The 20,297-nt window shown below is 38.0% G+C and overlaps 1 protein-coding gene across 1 annotated transcript in view; it reads left to right on the plus strand.

Annotated features, from left to right (window-relative positions):
- The window catches only part of COL1A2 (collagen type I alpha 2 chain), a 34,506-nt gene extending 20,884 nt beyond the window's left edge, over positions 1-13,622 (plus strand). The window contains 21 exon segments of the mRNA XM_025046944.1: positions 905-1,012; positions 1,652-1,705; positions 2,648-2,701; positions 3,388-3,441; positions 3,539-3,592; positions 3,683-3,790; positions 4,168-4,221; positions 5,026-5,079; positions 6,027-6,188; positions 6,916-7,023; positions 7,697-7,804; positions 8,215-8,268; positions 8,355-8,462; positions 8,608-8,661; positions 9,042-9,149; positions 9,602-9,655; positions 9,779-9,886; positions 10,209-10,467; positions 11,157-11,341; positions 12,312-12,554; positions 13,150-13,622. Of these exon segments, the coding sequence (XP_024902712.1) occupies positions 905-1,012; positions 1,652-1,705; positions 2,648-2,701; positions 3,388-3,441; positions 3,539-3,592; positions 3,683-3,790; positions 4,168-4,221; positions 5,026-5,079; positions 6,027-6,188; positions 6,916-7,023; positions 7,697-7,804; positions 8,215-8,268; positions 8,355-8,462; positions 8,608-8,661; positions 9,042-9,149; positions 9,602-9,655; positions 9,779-9,886; positions 10,209-10,467; positions 11,157-11,341; positions 12,312-12,554; positions 13,150-13,296 (2,238 nt within the window). The 3' untranslated portion in view covers positions 13,297-13,622.
- The last annotated feature ends 6,675 nt before the right edge of the window (positions 13,623-20,297 follow it).

A 20,297-nucleotide genomic window follows, 5' to 3' on the forward strand; every position in this document is an offset into this window, starting at 1 on the left:
CACTATTTATATGGGTTTTAATCTAGAAACATACACATTTGGACACTATTTTTAAAGAACAAACTTTTACCCTCTTGACATTCACGTCAAAGAGTAAAATTTCAAAAAGTAGTCTAAATTTTAGTAATAAAATTGGTAATGATAAAAATTAACTGGACAGTACATGCACCTCAAAAAGATAAGCCTGAAAATTTGTGTTTCAAAGTAGAATCTATGATTTAAAAATAGGTGGAATTACTTTAACCACAGTAAAGAAAAGGCAACTCATATTACTTCTGATACTTACCTTAAGGAAACAAAATTTAAAGATTAGCTGCAAAAAGTTATTTTGGTGTCTAAATAAAATTGAGGTAAGAGGGAGAGAGAAAATAAAGGAAATATTGTTCTGCGAGGCAGTACTTTCAAAGAGTTTCATCTGAGAAGCTTGTCAACAGGTTCTAAGTATGAGGAATTGTAGCACTTTATATAAAAATGGAAGCTATAGTTCCCACTCTTCAGGAGATTAAAATGTAAACCTCCTCAATTGATGACGTCTCTTTCCTGATTTCCTGTCTGGGCTAAGAGACTTATCTTTGAAAAATGTTTGTGGGAAAGCATTTCGCACTCCCTGCTTCCCACTGTCCTATCCTCTTTTTTTCTACGCCTGCCTTCCTTCAGAGGATTGGGAGCAAGTTATAGAAAAATCACAGCCACCCACTCCCACTATCCTCTTCTCTTGAGTCACTGAGTCATAATATCATCTCCCTTTGTTATACTCTCCATCCCCTCAATAGACCTTCTTGTATCTCTAAGTAGGCAAGAATGCTATCTATTAAATGTTTACATTGGAATTCTTCAAGAGTTTGAGTTTTCATTTTCTTTTTTTGCCACTGAAATAATTGATTTCACATGTGTTTCATACAAGGGTGAGCCTGGTGGCGTCGGTGCTCCAGGCACTGCTGGTGCATCCGGTCCTGGTGGACTTCCAGGAGAGAGGGGAGCTGCAGGCATACCTGGAGGCAAGGGAGAAAAGGTACCTGCTCTCAATGTTGGACTTTAATACATACCGTTGATGAACTCTAGCAAGAAGACTGCACAAGGTTGCCCAACTTTTTACAATTCTTGGCAGGTGGTCTAGTAGCATTTTGATATCTATCTATATATGTTTCTCTCTGCCACCTAGCACCTACACATTTCTAAACTCACTAATCTGGCAAAATTCCTTGCTACCATGGAATTTCACGCAAACAGATGGTGTTGAGTAATACATGAGGCTCATTTTAATGCCACTAACAATAATGCCTCATCCTGCCCTAATTAATGGCAAGAAGCTATATTGAACAGCTGTCAACCGTGCTGCTGCATTAGTTATGCCATAAGTGTGATTGGGCACTGAAGCCCATTGTGATGTCCCCATGAATTTGTACCTTGCTTGATTATGCTTCAGGAGGGTTATGGAAATTAAAAAAGAATATTTTGCAATAATCTGGAAAGGGCCTTGATTATTTCCTCACCTCATTCAACATCCTATAGAATGGTAGGGAATCAAAGCATTACTAAAGATTTTAAATGAGTGAGGTATTATAGCATCTTCTGTAAAAACACTTTAGATTAATTTTGGTTCAAAAATTTGGTCAGAAAACAAAAAGTTGCTTCTACTTTATATTTTTAGGGTGAAACTGGCCTCAGAGGTGAAGTTGGCAGCACAGGCAGAGATGGTGCTCGCGTGAGTAAAATTTTGTTTGTCTGATTGTTTATACTTGAGTAATCTTTTTTTTTTTTTTTTTACATCTCATTCAATTTGAGTCGAGAAGCTTTCCAAAATAGAACTAACAAAAGAAAGATTCAAGTTTAATAAAAGAGTATTTTATTCCTTCCTGGATCTATGGCTAATAATATCATTTTACATATTCCAAAGGAAATATGTAAAATTTCTTTAAAAATCATAACCTGAATTTTCTACATTCCTTAGTGTTAACTATGCCAAGTACAAACTACAAACCGAAAACTCTAGAGTTAATGTAACTTAAAAGGAACATTGAAGTTATAGGGCTTTCGAAAAAATAACTCTTAATTTTTTAAGAAGCTAGAACCTCTAAGAAGGTCCTGTTTATTCAAATGTATTCCTTAAGGATTTATCATTCAAAGAGCAGCCCCAAAGATTAGCTGTTAAGGCCATGGAGATGCCAAAGATAATCCCATAAAGATATAGTAACCCTAACTAGAATATTGGCATCATTGCTCTGATAAGACATAAAATACCTTGGTTTCTTCTTCTCACCTCTCCTTCAGAGCTTATAACTTCCTGTGGCACATTCATAATAGTCTTTTCTCTGAATCACATAGTCCTATCAGTTCCAAACAAGGTTACTCATTTGCTGCTCTCCAGGGAATTTTACAAGAGCAGAGTTCAGATCTCCCCAATTCTTAACCTGCCCTTGACTTACACATTTCTATAACCTTTGTCACTGGGATACTCTCCTCCTGAGAGTAGCTTCTAATAGTCTGGACAATTAGAACTGAAGTGCATCAAAGGCTTTCTTGATGTCTACTAGAGTGCAGTAAAAGTGTTCAGTCACTGTATAAGCACAGCAAGGGGGAATAGCAAGGGTCATTTTTGATGGTATGGGAGGGTTATTAGTAAGACTCATTTCTTTTTTGGTACTAGGGTGCTCCTGGTGCCATAGGTGCTCCTGGTCCTGCTGGAGCCACTGGTGACCGGGTAAGCATGAATTTTCACTGGGTTGCATGTCTCTGAGCCAATAGCAGTATCTAAAATTTCCTGCCTGCCTTTGCCCCCAAAACCCCCAGCGATTCATTGTTATGGCTTGGTTTAAAGCCCACTTATTTAAAAACCTATCTGTAGAGATGGGATGGCAGGAAATAAACGCTGTGTGTTTAAAGTTCTCTTTCCTTTCCTATAGATGTGGCAGCTATCCGATCTATACTTTAATCTCTATCATTTGTTTTAAAGTCTTTCTCTGTTACCCATTAACAGTATCCTAATGCATTGAGCCTTCTCAAAGCCTTCAATTGTGAAAAAAAAATCAATAAAATACATAGTGTGCCCATTTCACATCGAACAGTTCACTTAAAATAGACCTTATTTATTGTATTGCACAGATTGCGCCAATAGATCAGCCCTGTGCTCATCTAAAAATTAAAATGTCCTCCTCCTGTATTGTGGGCACTGATATATAGTGTTTTTGGCAAGTGTATGGCCAACACCACTTCAACCTCCAAAATGAATACAACATCAGAGTAAGAATCCACTTCATTTTACTCTGTGAGATGTGCATTTGTTATCTCTTCCAATGCAACTGAAAACACCGCTATTAGCTCTCCCTTCTACCTCTGTGAGCATCTGTGCGAAGCACATTAACAGTTTCATCTTTGGTCCCATCATAGGGTGAAGCTGGTCCTGCTGGTCCTGCTGGTCCTGCTGGTCCTCGCGGTAGCCCTGTAAGTAGAAACTCGAGTCACTTTGGACACTCATAGCTTTTAGACATCGATGAATGTAAGATTGCTAAGACATTTTTAAATCCCTTCTCCCACCTAGGGTGAACGTGGTGAGGTTGGTCCCGCTGGCCCCAATGGATTCGCTGGTCCTGCTGTGAGTATCACATAATGTAGGTTAATCTGAAAACATCTCAACTTGGCAAGTCGAATGAGTTGGGATACCTGAACTGTTCCTTTCCAATAGGGTGCTGCTGGTCAACCTGGTGCTAAAGGCGAGAGAGGAACCAAAGGGCCCAAGGGTGAAAACGGTCCTGTTGGTCCCACAGGCCCCGCTGGATCTTCTGGCCCAGCTGTAAGTTGAATTCACTGGTGGTCAGCACTGCCTGTATAGTTACCCATGAAATATTATCATTCTACATCAATCAAATGCCTACTATACACACAAGGAAATATACCAAAGAGAAGATGGTTTAAAAAATAAGAATGAATATTTGCTTACTGCTTTACAATTTATAAAAGTCTCATTAATGTTTTCTTGCTTCTTCAATAACCCATAGGGTAGTAATATTGAAGTAAGAATATTTATTTTATATGACGCAATTAATCGTTTTTAATTTCCTGATTTGCTTCTAATACATATGGGAATGCTCTCTTTGAAGAAAAAGTAACATTTGTAAGAATTTTTGGTAATTTGACCCCATCTTTTTTGGTCTGTTTATTTCTATTTAGGGTCCAAATGGTCCCCCTGGTCCTGCTGGAAGCCGTGGTGATGGTGGCCCCCCTGTGAGTATTTTAAATGGACTTTGATAATTTCTCTTTCTTCAGAGTCTATTAGCAACAATTCGCAAGTTTAGAAATTTGGGGTAAATTTTGACTATAATAAGGAGACACTTGAGATTCAAGTTAACTCTATTTCAGAGTAATTCCGGTTCACAGGATGTTAACTTAATCCCAGCTAAAACTCAATGTCATGTATGTTGCTTTCACCTCGCTTGAGGTAATAACCAAAATTAACTTCTGGGTGCCCCACTTCTGCCTGACCCAGTCCTTTCCCTTGGCATCTAAGGCATTGCACTGACTCCCTAGAGACCCAGAGCTGCCCAGGAATGAACTCCACTGAATCCTGCCTTCTTTCATTGGACAGAAATTAATACTCTTGGCCTTTTTTCATATCTTCCTTTGTAAATGAAATTACATCTTCAGTGTCCACTCTCTTAGTGCCCAGCCAGATGGTTAAGATAGCTATTAGCACGTACACACCAATGTGTAATAATGGCATTGTGTGTTATCTTCTTGCTCTTCCAACCATCTCTTAAACATAGTAAAATTCTAAAAAGGACCATCAGAACTTTAATGCAAAATTTGGGTGTTAGAACTGGGAGCATGCTGGTCAAGAAGATGTGTAGAGACAGAGGGTCCTGCTTAAATAATACCCCATATGAAGCTGCCACTACCTACTCCTTGGTCCATCCCTGGTTACATGTGTTAAGGATTTGCCCGAGGAGAAATTTCCATTTTACTCAAATCCCTGAAGTTGGTATTAACGGTAGAATTTTAATATGGAATTTTATTGTGCTTGGTTCCCAGGGTGTTACTGGTTTTCCTGGTGCTGCTGGACGTACTGGTCCTCCTGGACCCTCCGTAAGTAAATCGCTTCAAAATATGTCTTCATTTACTCAAGCCAAACCACCTGGCTTCTAATACAAAAGTGTAAGAAATTCTCTATGAAAACACACTATTAATGTTTAGCTATTACTTTCCTGATCTGAAATCATTAAGACAAAATCATCACAAATTATATTTTATAATATCAGTTTAAGAGAATTTTATTCATGTGAACACAAGTCCCCTTTTAGGGGCATGGTCTTTTTTTGTTAAAAATAAAAGAAAAACAATAGCTTTAGTCACATATAAGATATTTCTATATCTAATTACCCTTTATGGCCAACATTCTGTCTCTGTCATTAAAGTATAATTGTTCCTGAATTTAAAGGTGGTTGGCTTCTAATTTAATTCCAATTCAGACTCTCCTGTCAGGACTCAAGAGAATTTAATTAATTACCAAGGATTAAGTCTTCCAGTTAAGGTTTCAGGGAAAAAAACAGCAAAGATGTTGATTTCTTGGAATCCTTTTATAGGTTCATAACAGAAAAATCTTCATTCCCTGTAGGCATTTAATTAAAGCATATGTGATTCCTCATTTATGAACAAAATGCCACTATTGGCTTTCTTCAAAAAGAAATGAGTAGAGTCCTCCAAACCCCAAAGTCCCATTCATTTACACCTAACTCTTGTAACTCTTCATAGTTCCTATACTCCAAGCTACCAGTGTTACAGCATTGCTTTTCCTCACAAACATTTGCCACAGCTTCAGCCTCAGTTCACTTTATTACAGCCTCAGGAGAAGGAATATGGGAGTTGCTTCTGCCTACAAGAAAGAATGTTTAGAAGCCTAAACACTTTCCCCAGAAGGCCAGGATATTATTTTGTTGCTTCACACTTCATTTTAACATCTAGAACCTCAGCTGTTCTCTTCTGGGTCCGTGATGATAAATAAAAAGTAAATGACCTTGTACATTTGCTCACAGGGTATCACTGGCCCTCCTGGTCCCCCTGGTGCTGCTGGTAAAGAAGGAGTTCGTGGGCCTCGTGGTGACCAAGGTCCAGTTGGCCGATCTGGAGAAACTGGTGCAGGTGGGCCTCCTGGCTTCACTGGTGAGAAGGGTCCCTCTGGAGAGCCTGGTACTGCTGTAAGTGAATTTAAACTCTTCTTTCTTAATACCTTGTGTTGAATTAAACTAAAGCCCTACACAAATCTTCAAATGGTGTATGTTTGTTGATGAGTATTATAGGCTCTCAAGTAGAGCTCAACTGAGCCAGGAAATCTATCCAACAGATATTAAGGTGTCATAGCATCAGGAGATGCTCAGAAGACATTAGATGGTGGTGACAATAATGAGAAAGTTCACTGTTTTATCTAAACAGACCTTTAAGCTATTGAAGTTACCTTACTGGTACTGGGGTTAGAACAGAATCTCATTGCAGTGGTCATCCTACAATACATTAATCGATCTCAGTAAGCTATCAGTTCTTTAAACATACATTGTCCAGTATAATTGCTACGCTGGAATGTGCCTTAACTAGACCTGGTTCAGTTAGAGGCCAAGGTCAAAATTCGCTTCTGGGAATGAATTCTATAAAAACTCCATTCTATCACCCCAGATGGCTTTATTAATCTCAACTACATATTTTTAAATGTTGTCCCCTTGGTCTCAAAGAGGAATCAGGTACAAAGAAATATATATGCCAAAATGGAAATACATCGTCACCATTAGAGAAAAAATATCCAAGGATATGTTCAGTTAATAGGAGGCCTTTTTCTAAACTTAGGATAGTTCATTCTCATAATCCTTAAGTCAACCTGTGTTATCGTCTATGGTCTTACCAGTAACACTCAGCATTTTTCTTCCTGTTCAGGGACCCCCTGGCACCCCAGGTCCTCAGGGTCTTCTTGGTGCTCCTGGTATCCTGGGTCTCCCAGGCTCTAGAGGTGAACGTGGTCTACCAGGCGTTGCTGGATCTGTGGTGAGTGTTTGACACCATTCTCATTCTCATTAACATAATAAAAGATTTTAAAAGCTGCCACTTCAAGTGTGACAGATTGATCACTGAATAACTCCACTTAAGATTTTTATTCATGGCATTTTCTTTATACAGATCACATGTCACTTCTCTAAGAAGCTTTAATACTACCTTACTTAGACACACACGATAAAGACATAGCTTAACATTATGCAAAATGACTTTTGTTCTTTTAACATACTTAAGAATGATATAAGCTCTAATTGCATTTACTCCTCTGCAATATGAAGTGCTGGCATCATTTATCCTGTAGGAAGAATGAAACTCTGGAAGTCCTGAATCATTCCATTAAACCTTATACATGACGGGAACTAGGAACCACCTCATCTCCATAAACTCTCTCCACTTTATGAAATCATTTCATTCGGGCTATCAGATGAAACAAGGCTCACCTTATACAGAGCAACGTTCCAAAACTACATAAAACTGACCATCTTAAGTCTGTAGGAGGAGGGCAAGGATAACACTAATACTTCTTACAATTTTGTGGCCTGTTCACTTTCAATCTACCTTCTTTCTTCAAACTAGAATCTCCTGGCAAGGGTTGTTTTGGGACGGTGAGATTGGCACTTGATTCAATGAAAGAAATATTGTTTTGTCTTCTCCTCCTTTTTAGGGTGAACCTGGTCCTCTCGGCATCTCAGGTCCACCTGGGGCCCGTGGCCCCCCTGGTGCTGTGGGTAATCCCGGAGTCAACGGTGCTCCTGGTGAAGCCGGTCGTGATGTGAGTCTAACACTTGGTTTGTAAAATAAAACCTAGCAATATTTCAATGTGAAACTTGATATCCTGAGCTAAAGTTCACTTATTCCAAGCTTCTAAACAATAATAAATGCTGGCATCATTTATTATGTTTCTCCATAATATCTGCATATACTGACCACTCCTAGCATTGAAAATATGAAAAATTACTTGGGCTGAGGATTGGGTCTTTAAATAGCACACATCAGAGTTGGCCAAAATATTAAAAATACCTCTAAAATAATCTAGGTTGGCAAGTTCTTGTCCTATTTTTAACAGTCTGAAAGGGGGCTCGCTATTGAGCACTGGGAGAGATGAAGACAGAACTACTAAACTATAGGGACTGGTGGGCTACAGAGCCTCACTAAGTGCCTTTTGCCATGGTGTCTTCACAGGGCAACCCAGGGAACGATGGTCCCCCAGGCCGCGATGGTCAACCTGGACACAAGGTTGGTATACATCTTCATGTTTCTCCAATTTAAAATGACTAAAATACTGGCCGGACTGATGCTAAGCTTCATTTTGCCTTTGGTAGGGAGAGCGTGGTTACCCTGGCAACCCTGGTCCCGTTGGTGCTTTGGGTGCACCTGGTCCTCATGGCCCCGTGGGTCCCACTGGCAAACACGGAAACCGTGGCGAACCTGTAAGTTGTAAATACCAGTCCCTTAATGCTGTCACATCCTCATAGGCTTTACTCCTGACCTCCCCATACTTAGCAACTCTTGGGGCCTGGGGAGGAAGATCTTGGGCTTGGCCAATGACTTGCATTTTTCTTTTCTAATTCACAGGGTCCTGCTGGTTCTGTCGGTCCTACTGGTGCTGTTGGTCCAAGAGGTCCTAGTGTATGTACATGGTGAAGATTTCTTTACAAATTAACATTAAGATCAGTATAGATGGCCCATTAAGAAAATAAATAATAGGCTGGATTTTATATTTTTTAAAAGAATTTAGTCCATGTTGAGAATTGCTATGAATAGCTTTTAAATCTCTTCTATTTCAAATCTCTTCGGCTTATTTGTATTAAATAATCATGAAGATCTAACCAACTTTACAGACAGCTTATCTAACACAGATTAAGAGATGGGAGTTGCAACCACATGGCTTTTAGACCTTTGCATGTCTTGACTTACCTTTGTAAACAAATTAAACAATATTTGTTGAAGAGTGTCATTAAAAAAATAAATAAAAAGGTAAATAAATGTCTTATCTGTCCTCTTTACAGGGCCCACAAGGTATTCGAGGTGATAAGGGAGAGCCTGGTGATAAGGGACCTAGAGGTCTTCCTGGCTTAAAGGGACACAATGGATTGCAAGGTCTTCCTGGTCTTGCTGTAAGTAAAAAGTGGATTTCCAGAATGTATACAGATCTTAAAGGCCTTCAACTCAGATGATCTTTCTCACATTTTCACTGCTATTGTTCTAAAATGTCCTAAATTATATTCATTTCCCATTCTCTTGCTAACACCATCTCTGAGCTAATGCTATTTCATCCCCCCATGAAAAGGTGAGGGTTAAGGGAAATATATTAAAATCTCCTGGCAACAATGTCCTTCAACCCCACTTGAAATAAATATAATTAGAGGAATGACTAATATTGCACTGAGAAAATAGCCTGTAGGAAAAAAATAATTGAGTAGGCATAATGGGAGAAAAGAGCCCCATTTTACATTTTCAATTTTCTCAATCCAGAATTCATTGAAACTAAAGTTTTCCATTCAAATTTTAAAAATCTATTTATTGACACATGTTCTGAAAATGTGTTTTTCATGTTCTCTCTTTAAAGGGTCATCATGGCGATCAAGGTTCTCCTGGCTCTGTGGGTCCTGCTGGTCCTCGGGTAGGTCAATCTAAGAGATATTTATCTCTGAAATACAGGCTGTGGCAGGCAGTGAGCCCCAGGCTTCTGCTTTCTTGTGGAGTTTTCACTGGCTCACACAGACTTGATATCCTTCTTCCCTAGGGCCCTGCTGGTCCTTCTGGACCTGCTGGCAAAGATGGTCGCACTGGACATCCTGGTACCGTGGGACCTGCTGGCATTCGTGGCTCTCAGGGTAGCCAGGGTCCTGCTGTAAGTATTATTTGGGGAAAGGAATAAATGTTATCACTGACTTAAGAAATGTTTTCTTCAGACTAAACTGAGAGAATTGTGTCAATACATAAAATAGTCCTTCACTTCCATATGTTTTCTAAAATTTGTAAAGATGGTCTGTGTGTAATGAGCTGTTTAAGCCCATCCCTGCAAGTATGCCTGGGAGCAAGTCGTTTATTTATATGAACTTGATTCTTTTTTACTTAGTAGAGCATGACACCCATCTGAAAACCTGACGTCATTGATGTCTCTCACTATAACCAAATACAAAGCCTACTCTTTATCACTTTCACCTCTGCAGGGCCCTCCTGGTCCCCCTGGACCTCCTGGACCTCCCGGCGTAAGTGGTGGTGGTTACGACTTCGGTTTTGATGGAGACTTCTACAGGGCTGACCAGCCTCGCTCACAACCTTCTCTCAGACCCAAGGATTATGAAGTCGATGCTACTCTGAAATCTCTCAACAACCAGATTGAGACACTTCTTACTCCTGAAGGCTCTAGGAAGAACCCAGCTCGTACGTGCCGTGACTTGAGACTCAGCCACCCAGAGTGGAGCAGCGGTAGGTTGAGGTGTCTGAGTCAAGATTGACCATTCTCACAAGTTGGGCTTTTCAAAATCAGTTCTCTGAGATTTAGAATGGAGAGGTATTTGGATAAAAATTGAATTATGTGAACATGGATGGACCTTGAGATAATCATGCTAAGCAAAATAAGCCAGACAGGAAAAGTTGAAAATCACATGTTATCACTTTTAGTGGGATGTAAACTTAAAAGCAACAAATGAACAAGACAAACAAACAGAGACTCATGGACATGGACAATGGACCAGTGGTTACTAGAAAGGAGGGGGAAGGCAGAAGGAGGAAGGTAGATGGGGAAAAAAAATTAAAATCATTTCTTCAATTAAAGAAATAAATTAATTTTTAAAAATTGAATTATGTGAAATTACACTCAATGAAGGACTTTTTTTCTCCCAGCCATCACCCATTCTTGAGCTTCTCTTAATATATACTTTTTCCCCTTTTCATGGTAATATGTACCCTGATTTGATTTTTCATGGAGGAGAGGGAAGAAGGAACTGTCTAATCTTGAAAATAGTCACCCTCTACCTGTTAAATGTGAAGTAGACAATATAATAGTACAATCAAAAATGTTACTTATGAGAATCACAATCTTCGACTAGTAATTATTAGAACCTAAGCTCCACTTAATGAGAGGTTTTATAATCTGGGTCTTATTTTCTTAAAAGGTTACTACTGGATCGACCCTAACCAAGGATGCACTATGGATGCTATCAAAGTATACTGTGATTTCTCTACTGGCGAAAGCTGCATCCGGGCTCAACCTGAGCATATCCCAGCCAAGAACTGGTACAGAAGTTCCAAGGCCAAGAAGCACGTCTTGTTCGGAGAAATTATCAATGGTGGTACCCAGGTGAGGTCTCCTACAAACATTCCTTCCCTTAATACACAATATTTTGTTACAATTGTTTGTTTGATTTTTTTCATTATCTGCATTTTAATCTTTTACCAAAATGGGCTTATTAAAAGAACCTGCTCTTTTCTTGGGTTCCAGTTCTATCCTGGATTGTATATTAAAGATGGATTGATTCAAAGTTGTTATTCAAGTTTGACTTAACTGTTAATCCTGGAGAAACTGACTAATGTCATTGAATGTGAAGGAATACTGGCCATCATATACCCATGCATACATATTTTCAGAACATGAACTGTTCTGAATTTTTTTTGATGTGGAGAGTATTTAATCAAATGAAAAGTCAAATTAAATATGTCGTCAGTATTGATTTTTTTAATTAGTTTCAAGTATACAGTACCTTGGTTAGATATTTATATAGTTTATGGAATGATCCCCCTGATTAGTCTATCTTTCCTCTGACTCTATACATGGCCATTCCCTATGCCTTGTTCCCTATCCCCATGATCCTCTATCAACCACTAATTTATATTTCTTAAACCTTCACCCCTCTGGCCGGCACTGATTGTCCTCCAGATTTTGTGGGTCTGATTTTGATTCGTTTGTTTTTTTTAATCAAACCTTTTCACCAACTTCATTGAATGCCTACTGGTGGGAATTACTAAAAAAGAAAAAGGTCCAAATCTCTATCACCTTATTCTCTTATTCTAAAGAAAAAATGTACACAAAAAGGCTTATCTGAAAGAGGTACCCTTTTGAGATGACCTTGCCTCAACCTGGTCATTCCTATGTCCCTTCTAGGAAGCTAACACTTCAAAGATTAGTGAATTTTGTTTCCTTTAAAAGTACCTTCTTCCTAAGGTTCAGACCTGAGTCCATTATTTGTCCCTATATAAGACTTTTTTTTATTTGACATTTTGTATCTGAGTCCTTCTTCATTTAACCAAAATTCCCATCGTATTCTCTATAGTTTGAATATAATGTTGAAGGAGTGACTACCAAGGAAATGGCTACCCAACTTGCCTTCATGCGCCTGCTGGCCAACCATGCCTCTCAGAACATCACCTACCACTGCAAGAATAGTATCGCATACATGGATGAAGAGACCGGCAACCTGAAAAAGTCTGTCATTCTGCAAGGCTCCAATGATGTTGAACTTGTTGCCGAGGGCAACAGCAGATTCACTTACACTGTTCTTGTAGATGGCTGCTCTGTAAGTAATATTGAAATATGGTAATAGCATTTATGGGGGAGGCGGAGCAGAGTAGAATCCTAGTTGTTTTTCTTTTAACATGAGTTTCTTAAGTGATGATGTATGCCCATACTTAAAATTTCTGGAATTTAAAAGAGCCCAAGCTATGACTTATAGTTATATGTATTTTATTTTACTTATTAGTATGGCCTCTGTTTCATTTTTCTTCATGTTTTCTCTGCAATATGCTATAAATGGAAGAAAAATTAAAATGCACTAATAGCAGTACTGCATATTCCCCAACTCTCCCCCCCACACACACACTCACACACACATATCCTGAAAATGATAACGTAGAAAAAATCACTTGGAATGTGTACTGAATATGTTTTTTGGTTTTTGGTTTTTGGGTTTTTTTTAATAGACTGGTAGGAAAGCTTCTTCCCCTAAAAAAACCCCCGATGTTACTGTTTCAAAGATTAACTTGATTTGGGGACACATGTCTTCAGAATGACACAAGCCAAAAAGCGGTTCTTATAATATCTAAAGTTCAGATGATATTAGTTTCAGAAATAGTACTTCTTTATGTATATGTTTTCTTCTCTTTTTTAAACAGAGAAAGACAAATGAATGGGGAAAGACAATCATCGAATACAAAACAAATAAGCCATCTCGCCTGCCTATCCTTGATATTGCACTTTTGGACATCGGTGACGCTGACCAAGAATTCCGTTTGGACATTGGCCCAGTCTGTTTCAAATAAATGAACTCAACCTAAATTAAAAGAAAGGAAATCTTTAAAAAACTTTCTCTCTTTCCCATTTCTTTTTCTTCTTTTTTAACTAAAAGCTGAATCCTTCTATTTCTTCTGCACATCTACTTGCTTGAATTGTGGGCAAAAGAGAAGGAGAAGGATTGGTCAGAGCATTGTGCAATATGATTTAATTAATTCCCTCTCCATTTCCCCGACCCCAAAAGATTTGGAATTTTTTTCAACACTCTTACACCTGTTGTGGAAAATGTCAACCTTTGTAAGAAAACCAAAATAAAAATTGAAAAATAAAATAAAAACCATGAACATTTGCACCACTTGTGGCTTTTGAATATCTTCCACAGAGGGAAGTTTAAAACCCAAACTTCCAAAGGTTTAAACTACCTCAAAACACTTTCCTGTGAGTGTGATCCTTACCATTAGGTGCTGACCTAGACAGAGATGAACTGAGGTACTTGTTTTTGTTTTGTTCAAAATACAAAGGTGCTAAATAATAGTATTTCAGATACTTGAAGAACGTCGATGGTGCTAGAAGAATTTGAGAAGAGATGCTTCTCTGTATTGGGTTGTATTGTGCTTTTTTCCCCCATTTAATGTTGCATCAGCATTTTACAACTTATCCTTGAATAAAAATATGCAGATCATTTGCCCAACATTGTCCTCTTCTTTAAATTCAGCATTTGTTCTTTGCCCGTCTCATTTTCATCCTCTCCCATGGTTCCAAAGAAGCCTTGTTTCTCGGACAAGCAGAAAAATTAAAATTGTACCTATTTTGTATATGTGAGATGTTTAAATAAATTGTGAAAAAAATGAAATAAAGCATGTTTGGTTTTCCAAAAGAAAAATATTGAGTAAAATTCCTTGCTTCAATGCTCTTTGCAATATAAATATAGATTATGGCATCTTGACCAGCCACTAGACTGAGTGTTTCTCATTAGATAGAAACAATGTAGAGAAAGGGCAGGTTGGTATGGTAGAAAGAGCAGAGAACAAGGACCCAGGAGATCTGAGCATCAATTCTGGCTCTGCTCCTTTTGGCTGCTTGACTTGGAACACTTTACCTTTCTGAGTTTCAGTTTCTATATCTATCATATGGGGAAGATTCCTTCTTTGGACTGTTAAACATTTGCCCTACTCAAAATACATAATACTAAGCAACATGGCATTGTTGACTTAAGTTTACTCTAAGCAGAGAGCCATAGTAGCTTTTGGTTTATTATGCATTAAGCACTTTGAAACAGTGGCTGAAAATTGATCTATGCGCAATTAATACTATTAACTAAAACAGTTTCAAATATTCAGTAAAAATGCCATACACTTAATGCTGATGCAACTGAATACAATGCCTGTTAAGAGGTAATGTGTGTGCTGTCAATCAGCATAGACAGTTGTGGATAATAGTACCATGAACACTTACCTGCCAAATCAAGTTCATTTTCCTCCCCTGTACCTTTCAATGACATCTTTAATACATTTAAACATAGTAATGTGTCAAGTAAAATGTTAAGATTCATTTAGAGCTTATTTCCTGTTGCAGAACATAATTGTAATTGTAATATTTGCCTCCTGTTATAAGTCCCCTCAAGATTCAATTCGTTTTAAAAGCAAAAGACTGAACATGATGAAAATCTAACACTAACTCTAAAAAGTTGGCAAGGTCTACTAACCAAATAGTAACTTCAAATTGTGGTCCTTCTCCTATCTAAATCAAAACCCTGGAATGTTTATTAAAATGCGGATTCTCATCCACCAAATTAAGATTTAGCAAGAAATCATCATTCTAAAAGCACTTTGCAAAATTCTGATGTGCACTAACTGAGAAATCATTGGTAAAAGTGATTTCCACAATCCTTTGTAGCTCTAACGTTATCTGTCTGGCAAGAATGAATCAATGTACCTGATCAAACACTATAGAGAAATCTAAATCCCTGAGATCAAAATACTAGTACTCCCCACAAATTAGTAATTGAAATAGCCAGAGCAAACTTACACAATAGCCAGTTAGAAATCTCTGGATTAATATATGCTATGCCCTCTGGTTCGCAATACGATAAACAACTATAAGGTTAGTATTAAGTGGAGATAGGATGAAATAAGAAGGAAAAAAATCAACATTTATTGAGTACCAACTATGAGCCAAACACTATGCTAGATGATGATAATAATGATATTTGTCAAACTGAATCCAAATAGGCAGATTTCCCAAGCCAACAATAACTTAATAATTATTTGATCATCAGTGTGAGACTACAAGAAAATAGTTAAATAAATAATGGCATAGCTGACAGATAACAATGAAGAACTAAGTGATAATATGTCCCATAAATATACCAATGAGAAATAAATAATGGTATATCTAATAGATAATAATAGGAATATTGTGAAATACATTTTGGTATCCCAATAGCATTTATGAGGATGATTAACAAAAGAAAAATGCTTAGAATGGAACGTTACAATCTTTGAAATACACTATTCAAGTATACCATCAGAAATATATTAAACTACATATAAAAATACTAAGAGTAGATGCATTCATGTAGTAATGATAGGAATGATTTTTATGACTAAATTTTCCAAATTTGCTGTAATGTAGTTTTATTACTATCATGTACAATAAATTTACTCTTAAAATATTCTGAAAAGACATAAGCAGTCTACAAGTGAAAACCATCCTGGTCGAGGAGTGGCCAGCTCCAGTGAAAGGGCTGTCAGCATCCCACCTACCTATTTTCTAAAGGACAAGGGATAGCCTCACCTAAGAGTCATCATTCGCCATGTCTCTGCCACTCGGCAGGACACAGGCAGGGCTGTACAAAGCCATACCAGAAGGCAGCATCTTCAAGGACTTCGCAGTTGCAGAGAGAAAAGAAAATAATGTATGAACACCAATTTAAACCAAGTGTCCTAGGAGGATAGCAGATTGGTTCTCACAAAGCCGGGAGGTCCACTGTGAATGTTCCCAGGGCCCCGGCCATGTAGTGAAGGCTTGTCCATTGCATGACCAACCCCTTCTTTAGAGGCCAGTCGCCAGGCCCAAGGAACTCTCCTTACAACAACATCTTCTGACCCTTGGTCATTTGAAGGTCAGCCACCTTTAACTTGTGCTGGTGTGTGACAGGAAAGATCGCACAAGAGAGAAGGAAGGAGCAAGATAGCCAAGATGAAGGGAGGAGATATTAATCAAGTCTGGTAAAAAGGGTCATTTAAAATCCTAAAATCAACACAGCTAATTCACTGGTAAAGAGCAAAGACACCTAGACAACGCTCAATACATTTGTTATCCTTAATGCCAAAAATCTTTTTTATGCTATTCTACTTAATATCACTAAAAAGAAAGTTCAGGAACTGGATTATATATAAGAGAAGTTGGAAATGACATCTTGAGTCAGAGTAACGATCCATCTGGATGAGTACTTTGCCTTTGACAGTGGCACCAGGGGAAATTTGGGAGGAAGAGCAGTTGGCACTTCCCGTGAAGCCAGCCTCAAAACTCCCATTTAATAACCCATTGTAAATCTTTTTTTTGTACATAGATATATGTAAAGCCTTCCAGAGTCCTCTATCTGTTTTGAAATATGTTGGTATTACAGCACCAACAGGAGAGAGCTAATGCTGAATTGTTAGCTCAGCTTCCTGACCCTCTGATCAAGTAGCTAAAATATGTTTTCTATCCTTGTGCCTGGATCAGCCAGAGATTTAACAACTTAGTGTCCTTGGGGAGACCAGTAACTGTAGCAAAGGGGCCATAGACAGCCCGTAATGATTGACTTATTAGCCCATAATTTGTGGTCAGCAGCCAAGGGTATGAGCACCAGCCTTACCACTGATGAGCCAAGGGAAAGTCTCTTAAGTTATATGAGAACTTGGTCAACATACCTGCTCGCAGATATTTCCATTAGGTACCTACTCTACCTATCTCACAGTGGGAGGACAGAATGGAGCAGGTGTAAAAGTGCACAGTGAAATGTGAACAAATGTTACTTGTCATCATTAGGTCAAAAATTTTCCAGTCACTAGGAGTCACCTCTTGATTTACTATCCTATCCCTGGCCCTCCAATTTAAGAAGAGGAGAGACTATAATTTAAATTTAATTAGCACCTCTCTAAATTGGTAATCTATCAATTTTGAGTCATACCTCCCTATCAGTAAAAAATGTGAGATCTTACAACTAATTTTGCTAATCTATTTATATATAAATGTTCTATGTGTACTATGGTACCAATATACTATGTGCAATATAAAACCTACCTGTATCCTTAAAATCGTAATTCATTACTTCTTCAAAGAAACTCATAAACACAAAAAGTACCACTAAAGTGAATATTTTTTCCTAGTGCAACATTGCTCTTGGTGTCCAATGACTTAATTAACCATAAACAGCATGAGGAAAAAAGAAACAAAAACATTTTTTTAACGGATTCTATTAATGCCAGGCGGATAAGAACGCCTAGTCATAAACCAGTGTGCTGAGTGGCCTTTCTCTCCCTATAGGACGTCACTTCGAGTTCACTGCTCCCCCTGCTGACTGGATAATAGAACACCCCAATCTTTCAATGTCACATTCACATCAGGGACAGAAAACTCAATTTTAGGAGGAGAGAACAGCTTCCCGTGCTAACTTCCTGTCTGCCCCAGACACATAGCCTTCTCTTTAGCTTCCACAGTGGTCTACTTTCATGTCTTCAATGCCGCTTTTTTTTTTTTGGCTTACCCTCTCTAATCTATCCTTAACATCTCTCTCATGGAGCTAATAAGTGGAAGTCGCAACAAGGCAAACATAAGCTCAAAAGGAGAAAGGACTTTGGGTGAGTTGAGCTGTCCAATGCTATGAATGTTGCCCCCAAATGCAGTGAGTAAACCTCCAGGATTCAAGCAAGGGGTTTTAGGGATTATATGAAACAGAGACAAGAAGATGTGGCAGAAAAAACAAGAGTTTAAGAAGCAGAGTTATCTGGATTTGAATCCTGTCTCCACCATTTCCTCATCTATAAAATGGAGAGAATAATGACACTGTCCACAGGACTGTTAGGATCAGAGAAAGAAATGCATAGCAACTTGTAAGGTTGGCGAAGAGTAGGTACCCAGCATCATTGCTATCATTATCCCCACAAGGCTGATGTTCCCTAAAAGCCATTAACTCCATAGCTAAGAAAAGCAATCACCTTTCCACAAGTACTATCTTCTCTGACAGCAGTGGCCTAAAATGATAGCACATCTACAATTCAATTACACTTCAATTTCTCCTACCACAAATAGATTCCAGCAAACTTCTAAACCCTTACAATTTTGGTAAGTCCTTCTTCACAATCCAATAAAAAAGGTACCAAGCTTTTATTAAAAGCTTAAAAACCTTTTCAATTTTTTACAAAGAAAACCAACAATTCCCCCTTAACAGTTAAAAAAAAAAAAAAAAAGGAAAGTTTCTGACAAAAAGAACAAATTTGCATTCAACGGCTCTTTACCCCATGCCATTAGGTGCATCCAGTTTTGAAGAGAAAGCTTTCTGAGCTTAGAAATGACCCTTTTGCTTACTTGGATGGCAGTTCTATACAAACAGACTGTAATTCATACACATTGAATTAGTCAAACTTCTGACACTTAATTTTCACAATTTGATTTTCTAAAACTTTGTCCCCGGCAGTGGAAATCCTGACTCAAAAGATATGAGCACAAGAAATGATCATAATTATTAAATCATGTCTTCAGGGAAATTTCTTGGCCTATATAAATTTACTCAAGGGTTTTATACACCATTAAATCACCTATTATTGCCAGTGTTCTGAATGTCTATATGAGTAATATTATAAGTGGATCCACTTCAAAGAAACATAGAATAAGCTTTGATTATAGTTATTTTCAACATGGTTTTCTGTCACTGATTATAGGTCTCCTTTTCTTGTAATATAGAAGTCTAAAATAATTTCAAAAACTTTATCGATGTCACTAAATTAGTTTCCATCTACTACTTTGCTCATCACGATATGTTCCTAATAAAAAGAATTTAAAAAAAAAATCTTCCTCAGATAATATCTGTGAAATTTCCCATTTAATCATTTCTCTGGGTTATTATTTATAATGAATATTTACTTTTAGTTATTGCTGGACATGCTATTAAAATACAGTAAACTTATGGTCAATTTGAAGCTCCACACATTTTCTTAGATTTTCTTCAACCAAATGTCACAATAAACACTCACCTTGCCACCATAAATTGTAAAAAGAGCCTTGCTTTTCTTCTCTCAAGCTTGGGAGGGCTATCAATCAAACAGAGTACAAAGTCCACTAAATCCTTTGAACTTTGAAGAGAGAAAGACAAATCGATGTCAGAAATGATGTGCCTTCTCACCAATACACAAATGAAACTGTATTTTGTACGATTTATAAGGTAACTGGGCTTCTTTTTATTATCATTTTTGCTAGGTATCTGTCAAGTGAGTATAATTCAGTAAAATGAATTGATACATTGGGAAAAATCTCTAGTCTCCATTCTGGATTGGGGAAAAAAAAACCATGCAGACAGTTTAGTCACCCTATACCATTCATATTATGATTTAATTGGTTTGAAATATTGTTTTAAAACTCCCTTGGTGATTGTAACATGCAGTCAGTCTTGAGAAAAATTGTGGTAGACTAAAGCCGTAGGGTTCTGAGACCCTCCCTTAAAGTCACTGGTAGAGTTGGAAGTACATGCATATGTGCCATTTCTAGGAAGACAGTGTGCAATAGTTCTCAAAGTTTTTCAAGACCCTACACAATGTCTATGTAACCAGGCTTGCTGGGGGTGAAGCCGAGGTATCTGTATTTTCAGTGAGTATACTGAGGTGATTCTCATGTACTCCCAAAATTTGGGAACCGCTAGTTTATTGCTGTGATCATCTTACTGCCATATTCTTAGATGATGCTGTTCTCCTCATCCCAAAAGGTTTAGGACCACAGCTCTAAAATCAGAGGCTCTCTAAGCTGCTTAAACGAGAACATGCAATGGCTC

Source organism: Pteropus alecto, unplaced genomic scaffold (assembly GCF_000325575.1).
Source record: "Pteropus alecto unplaced genomic scaffold, ASM32557v1 scaffold21, whole genome shotgun sequence".
NCBI classification, from domain to species: Eukaryota; Metazoa; Chordata; class Mammalia; order Chiroptera; family Pteropodidae; genus Pteropus; species Pteropus alecto.